Source organism: Plasmodium gonderi (assembly GCF_002157705.1).
Source record: "Plasmodium gonderi DNA, contig: Pgo-contig_723, whole genome shotgun sequence".
Lineage (NCBI taxonomy): Eukaryota > Apicomplexa > Aconoidasida > Haemosporida > Plasmodiidae > Plasmodium > Plasmodium gonderi.
The window spans coordinates 2,258-10,665 of NW_021629485.1; the positions used below are offsets into that span (position 1 = coordinate 2,258).

The 8,408-nt window shown below is 19.6% G+C and overlaps 3 protein-coding genes across 3 annotated transcripts; 1 reads left to right on the plus strand and 2 right to left on the minus strand.

Moving 5' to 3' along the window:
• On the plus strand, positions 1-416 carry PGO_004200 (variable surface protein; the record flags this gene model as incomplete). Its single annotated transcript, XM_028691438.1, has 1 exon — positions 1-416. A coding segment is annotated over one exon (416 nt), but the record flags the coding sequence as incomplete, so codon positions are not given.
• A 2,313-nt stretch (positions 417-2,729) lies between these two features.
• Positions 2,730-4,172, minus strand: PGO_004205 (variable surface protein; the record flags this gene model as incomplete). Its single annotated transcript, XM_028691439.1, has 2 exons — positions 2,730-4,013; positions 4,134-4,172. 2 exons carry the CDS (start codon positions 4,170-4,172, stop codon positions 2,730-2,732), a joined length of 1,323 nt encoding a protein of 440 aa, XP_028547240.1.
• Positions 4,173-6,416: 2,244 nt separating this feature from the next.
• PGO_004210 (variable surface protein) lies at positions 6,417-7,302 on the minus strand (the record flags this gene model as incomplete). Its single annotated transcript, XM_028691440.1, has 3 exons — positions 6,417-6,440; positions 6,664-7,092; positions 7,204-7,302. The coding sequence occupies 3 exons, from the start codon at positions 7,300-7,302 to the stop codon at positions 6,417-6,419; spliced, it is 552 nt and encodes a 183-aa protein (XP_028547241.1).
• Positions 7,303-8,408: the final 1,106 nt, after the last annotated feature.

Sequence of the window (8,408 nt, forward strand, 5' to 3'; positions counted from 1 at the left end):
GAAAGCTTGACTGTTACTGTGAAAAAAAAATATTTAATCATATTGACAAAATGTGCAAGTTTGCAAATAGAGCAGATGTAAATAAAAGCACTTTTAAAAAAAAATTATTTAAAAAGTATGGAATGCAAATTTTTTTAACTAATTTTTTTTACTTCATTTCTTTATTAATTGCTGTTTTTGAGTGTTTATTTCTTAATAATATTCTTTTAGATACTAGTAATGGAAATACTCATCTCATTAGTAATGATATAGCTAGACATATCGTAAAAACACTAGGTGACATACTGTTGTATGTAGTACCTTTTGTACTAACATTAGTAATTATATATATTCTTATAAAAATTATAAAATATGAAAAGTTAAAATCAAAAAATGGTAAAATGTCTGCAAAGGAATGTTATAGTTTGTTTATGTAGATTAGTAGATGTAATATTCCTACTTGTATTATATATGCTAGAAGAATATATTTTCCGTATGCTTTTTGATACATTATACTCTCTTTGTTTGTCCTAATTAATTAATGTAGTAAATAATAGTAGTATTTACTTAAACGTGATTTATTCATACTTTTTTTGTGTACAGCATGCTATGTTTAGTGTGAAATGTTTGTTTATCCTTATATATATAGTGTTGCAATATTTTTGTAAACTTTGTAGAGTGCAATTTTGTGCAATACAAGAATCGATGTAAATATATTTATTATATGTAAATTGCATTTAAATAAATACGTATTGTTCATTAAATATATCATTATAAATCTTTAATTATTATTAAAATTGTTACTTAATGTTTGTGAATATATGTGAAATATATGCTAAATATATTTGAAATAAATGTGAAATATGTGTGAAATATATGTGGAATATTTATGAAATAGCTTTGAAACATATATAAAATATATGTGAAGTATATATGAAATATATGTTAAGTATATGTGAAATATATGTTATGTACATGTGAAATATTTGCAAAGTATTTGTGAAATATATGAAAAATACTTTTTTTCTCGTATTCTACATCCGTAACTGCTCGTGTGTATGTAATTTAGTTAATATTAATTTATTCTGAATTAATGGATTTTGTTATCCAATAACTATAATATGTAAATATTTCTTTATTTTTCTTTTTTAATATTTTTTTACGTTCAATAGTTTAATTAACATTATTTTTTTAGTGTAAACTAAGCAAGTGTAAAAATTGTAAAATAAATCAAATATTGTATTTTATTTAAAATCCTCGTCAAAGAAAGACTTTAAAGGTCTACATATGAAATTATAAAGTATTACATTATATAATAGCATTTACTCATAATTTATATATATATATTAAGTACCTTATGAGTCCATTCATAAATCAAAGTATTCTTTTTATCAATATGAAAGGACAATAGAATACGCAAATATCATAATAATGTAAATATATATTGATAAAAGTGATGCATATATTAAAATAAATTTATATATAAAACAGAATAATCAAAATATGATAATATATATAATATACCTGATTTTTTCATAACTTAATAGTATATTACATACGCGTGTAAAATGTAAATAATTTACTTCTAAATTTATTATATTGAAGGAAATAAAGAAATATTAATATAAATATTAAAAAATATATGAGCAGTAAATTTAAGGAAAATAAACCTTTAAATTATGATATAAAGCTATTAATTAATAACATATATACTCCAATTAAGGTAAAAGGGTAAAACTACTTTTATAAAATCTTTATATATAGAAATATATGTACTTATACTACAAATTATACTTAGTATTAACTTTAATACACAACATTATGCTTAATAGGTACATAGAATATAAAAAAAAATTATAAAATATATAATAAAAGTGTTTTACTAATATAAAATGAAAATAATTAAATTTATTTCCTTTTTATTCAACAAATGGTATAGTGCAAATAAAAAAAATTTAGTATTTTCGAAATACATATTGTTGTAATTTCTTTTCTTATAACATATAATAAATAAGAATATTAATATAGAAATATTAATAATATTACCTAATGTATATAATATAAATCAAAGATAAGTATAATAAACCTTTCCCATAATAAAAAAACATCATTTTCTTTTTATTATATTAAATTGGTATTTAAACACTTAAATTATATTATTACAGTTTATATGCAAAATAATACATACACCTCTTATATTATAAAAAGAAATTAGACAATAGTAAAACATAAAACATACGACATAATTACATAATGTATATATTATATTACACATAAATTAAAATGAATGTGAAATATTAAACACAAATATACTTAAGAAAATATTGTTTTATGAGTGAAAATTATAGAAAACTAAATAAGTTCCCATTTAGTTCACAAACATTAAATTACAAATTTAATGGGATAATTAGATTTATGTTAAAATAATAAAATTTTTAGTCAAGCAATCTTAAATATATATATACTTTATATATAATTAAAATATATTAAATTGACACATAAACTATACAATTATTACCCTTACAAAAAATTAATAAAACCTTGAAAGCAAATGCAAATTAAAATAATGTCATATATTAGTTAAATACTTCATACTATATGAAAATTCATATCAATAAATTATAATTAGATAAATAATAATTAATAAGTATTTTAATTTGAGTGAAATAAACATATATTAAAAATTAAAAAATACACGAAATTTTCACATGCATATAGATAAAATTTGTAGCAATATCATATCTAATTAATTATTTAAAAATATCTTTACAAAAATGATAATATTCCTTTGCACTCATGTAGCCTTTCCTTGCTTTTAACCTTTCGTATTTTTCAATTTTTATAAATATATAAATAATTGCTAATGTAAGAATAAAAGGTATGACATATACAAATATGTCACCTAGTATTGGTATTAGATGTTTGTTTAATTCTTGATAAACAGTATCTTCGTATTTTTTTAAAATAATTTCATGCCTATTTAAAATCTGTATAATGCCTATTACTGCAGCTATTAAGTAAAAAAAGTTAGTTAAAAAAATTTTCATTCCATACTTTTTAAATAATGCTTTTTTAAATAATCTATTGTTTTTATTTGGACTATGCGCAAGTTTGTATACATTATCAATTTGATTAAATATCTTTTTTTCACATAAACAGTCCAATTTTCCTAATCCCATCCTTTTATCATATCTATCATTATATTCATTCATATAAGTGTCTAAATCTTTTAAATTTGCTAATTTTTGTTTTTTTTTCTCTATTTTTTCTTCCTTTTTTTTTTCTTTAATTTCTTTTTTCTCAAGAGCTTTTTTCTCATATTTCTCTTTAATATCTCTCTTTTCCTCTAATATTATGTCTTCGTACTTATTCCAAATTACGTATTCTCCGATAGCATAAAATATTTGTGATAAACAAGTAATCATTAGTGTAAGAAATAATAATGAGTCTAATGATTTATTCATTCCATACGTTGAATTACTGTACTTGTGCGCAAAAATAATAACTAAAGCAAAATGTATGGATTTTATAGCAATATCATTATTAATAGCTTCAAAAATAGAAAATAGTATAGTACTGAGTTTTGCAGTTAATGGAGCAGAATTAATTAATATGTAATCTTTACGTAACATTTTTTCTATTGTCTTATTTGTAATAACTTCATTTAAATTATGATTAATGGATTTTTCAGAATGTCCCCTTACAACATCTTTAATCGAATAATCAATTGATTTTAAGCATTTGTATATATAACATATTTGTTCTGAATCTATATTTATTGCATATTGTAGGATAAAACTTTTTTTATATCTTTTAGATTTATATTTTGATATATTTTTTAAGTTATTAATTGTTGATACATCATTTTCAACATTGCATAATTTTCTATTATGAAAATTATATGACAAATTATTTTTTAATCCCGCATTATCAAATAGTGTTTCTGTTTTTATTTCTACCAATAATCTATTATATCTCATAATTAATGTGTTATCACTACAGCACATCATGTCCAAATATTTACAAATTCTACTCTGAAAAAAAAGAAAGATATATTGTTATATGGATTAATTAGCTATGCATCATTGATCAATGTCTTATAAATATAAGAAATGTTATAAAGAACGCACAACACTCATATATTAATATAATACCTCACGAATAAAACACAGATATATCCATGTTAGAAGCATAAATGTAATGATTTTAATAAAATCTGTAATACTAATATTTCTTCCCATTTTGAAATGATTAATACACCCATATATATGTATGTTCATAAATTTTTATATGTGATGTATGATGAAATGTCTATATTTATAATAAGATTTATTTTTGTCTGATACATGAAGTAATGTTATATTTAAAAATATTTTAAATGATGTCCTCTGTTATAAATTATTATTTATATATTTGTACATATAAAGCCAAATCCTATAGGAAAACACATTACGTATATATCATATATGTAGATCTTCATTAAGATTGTTTAATTAAAATACCATAATATATATTGTTTTCATAATAAATATTCATTAAAAAGAATACTGAATGAAAATTCCATTGAGGCATAAAAAATATTCTATATAATATATAAATAATATATTCTGATTAAGCATTTTAATCATTTTCGTGAACAGGATAATTTGGGATATATATCCATTCTTTATATTCTTCAAAATATAATAATGTTAAATCTAATATTAATGTACTGCTACAAAAAAACATGAATTATTTTATTAAAGGATGTTATATGCATTATACTTAACTGCAAATGTTGCTTTTTAAAATATATGTAGTAAAAATTATTATTTCATAAATTTTATTAATTGCTATTTAACATTTAATAAGATATAAATTTATAAAATAATACATAATTTTTTATGTATTTCTTCTATAATTTAACTCCACATATATATGTGGGCATAGATGTAATTTCAAACAATAACAGAATTCAAAAATATTAATACAATAAATATGCAGAATATATATCATAAAAAGAATCTATTATATATGTACGCGGTAATTTTTTATTAGAATAAAAATTTATAACATATTTGTGCAATAAGGTTACATCTTAAAATTTTATGATTAACTTGCAGACATCATCATTTATAGGAACTAATTTATTTTTCTCTACTTATTAATATACATATGAAATATATTATTATGAATATGTAATAGAATTCTTATAGATTAGAACCATTAAACTTTAATCAATTACATAATCTGTTTCAATGGCTTAATAGAACTTAACAATTAATATGAGTCTATATGTTAATGCAATTCCATTATTACAACTACTAATATATTCCTTTTTTATATATTTATATATATTATACATAGTCACAATAACTTAGAAAATATCTTTTATATGAATTCTGTCATTTTAATTTTCATAAATATATATAAATGAGGTATAAAAAAAAAAGGCTCATTAACGGTTTTATATTATATTCACTCAAATTTTACATTAAAATTATATTATCATTCACTATTACTACCATATTAAACTCTTAAAAAAATAATTGAATTTTAGTCTTACAGCAATAATTATAGAATATAAATAATTTATTTCTTTCATTGAAGTTTATACAAATGTTAATTTCCATTTAGTTTTTACATGTATAATTGTAAATTATGTCAATAATGTGGTTCTATCATCATTACAAATGAATAATATCGATAAAAATATAATATTAAGTATCATATATTTTATATTTTTTTAATAAATTGGAATAATCCATAAAACAAGTTCATGCTTACAAATATAAGAATTATATTAATATTTACAATTTTTCACATATTCATTCTAAAAAAAATAATAAGCTTCTAGCAAAAAGTATAATATGTGATTTATGGTATGCATATGTATATACATCAGTTATTCTTTATATAATAATTTTTTTTATATTATTTATTTTATATGAAAAGATAAAATTAAAAAAAAACATGTTTTTTAAAAAATAGATCTAAACTAGTTCATGTTTTGTATTAAAATAAAAGAAAACTGTATTAGTAAAAACAAGGAATACAAAATCAAAAAATATGTTAAAACAAAAGAGGTAATGAATCATAATATTTAGATTCAAAAAATTAGTTAAAAATGTAGAGGTACACAGCATTAATTTTTATTATAACATATATAATTTTCCAGTAATACTATTAAAAAGTGACAATTCATATTTATTAATAAATTTGCTTATAGTGTAGAAATTGTATTTTCCGGAATTATTAAACGTTAATAATTGTAGAAATATATATTTATTAACATTAAACATAAAATATAAATATAGCTAAAAAAGTGGGATGAATAAGTTCATACATGAAAAATTGCCACAAAATACTCACATTAAATATGGCACAGAAAAATTAATAGCATAATATAAATTAAAAATGTTAAAATAACATGAAATTATTTTCCAAATCTATATATATCAAATTACAAATAAAAATTTATCCAATGAATACTTTACAAAATGAAAAATATAACTTTGTTCCTTACAACATTTTTTGTTTTTATGTTTTACAATATTAATCCATAAGAAAAATAATAGCTAATATAAATAAACCAAAAAATATTAAAGAAGCACCATAATATGCACTTATATACATAACATAGTAAAATTCGGGTACTCCCAAATATATCCCTTCTATTAAACTTAATGCTGGTATTAGCGCTACAAACGAAACTAAGGAAAGAACAGAAATAAATAATTCAATACTTCGTAAAAATTGTTTTGTTCTTATTCTATGTTTATCCCAGTCTATATGTTGTTTAAAATTTCTTATGTAATTATAGGCTGCAATGACTTTTTCTTTACAATTTAGATTTGATTTTTTAAACAATAGTTTTAAAGGTGATTTATTTTTTGCGTAATTCTTTTCGGCCCCATTTCTTCTATGTTTTTGTAGTTTTAGTTCCTTCATCGTTGAATAAGGTTCTGATACATTTTTTAATTTTTTTTTCCCGCTTTTATCCCAACTGTTTTCATCCAATCGTGGATTTTTTAATCCTTCACCAATTTTTTGATCTGTCAGTAGTCTCTTATTTCTTATTCCAAATGTTCCATTTACGTATATTGTTTCATTGCATGTTTCACCAATTGTATACTCAAAAAGAAAAACAAATAAATATTATATTACTTTAGATAATTATATTATAACAATAGAACATAATAATATATTACAAATAAAAGTACATATATTAAAACATAGACCTACCAGATCATGTAATTTATAATTCCATGTTAAAGCTATTAATATAAAAATTTTAGAAAAAATATATTTATTCTTCATTTTCTTAAATATGTAATAATTCATTAATGTACTTACTACATATTATAGCATATAAAATGCCTTATTTTTTGTTTTTATTTTTTAAATTGTGTTCTTATTACAACATAACTTTAATAAATTCTTATCTTAAAATAATTTTGAATAATAATATTATCATAATATTTATGCAAATATAAAATAATGTGAAAATAATTAAAAATATTTTATAAAAATTTACGTGCAAAAAACCTTTCTAGAAAGATTATTATCATTAAAATAAAATTAATTGAGCATCCTTCATTAATATAATAAATGAAAAATTCATTATTTTATAATTACACCATTATGTACAATTTAATATAATGCTGTATAAATGGCACGTAATTCTCATACATATATGTAAATATAATAACTATCTAATTCAAAAAAATATTTAGTTTAATAACTCAATTAATGAATAAGATGCACATTATTGAAATAAGTAATTCTCATTAATTCACATAATTTTTAATGAGACATATTATGACGATAAAAAAAAAAAAAAAAAGAGATTTAATTATCTTTTATATGAATATAAATAACAGTATTTTCCACGTCTATATAAGAAAAAAATACTTTTCTATCTTATAGATCATAAATTAAGAACATCTGTATTATTAATATGCTACTAGGGTTTTATTTTGTATGGAGTTAATAATAATTTCAATTTTGTTCCTTATAACTAAGTAATGAGTTTTTTATTGTAAAAAATTATACATATTACATTTGTAAAAATATATATTTTATATGCGGTAATATCAATTTTTCATTCATATTTACAAATATATGTTATACAGAGTTACGTCAATATTCTTAAAAGAAAGATTCTACTGACCATAAATTTAACGTAATAAAATAATGTATTCATATTAATATATTTACATATATTTCAAAAGGAACTGTGATTAGTGCATTATTATACATTTTACATATTTTTAATATAATCAAATATTGAAACGAATTTACAATTTCTCCGTTTAAGAAAACACACATTCAATGTTTTTATTTCTAGTTTGTTATTATTTTAGTTTTTATGACACAAAATGATAAAATGAATTCAAAGGGCATTAAATTAAAATAAAACATTAATAAAATAAATTAATATTACATAA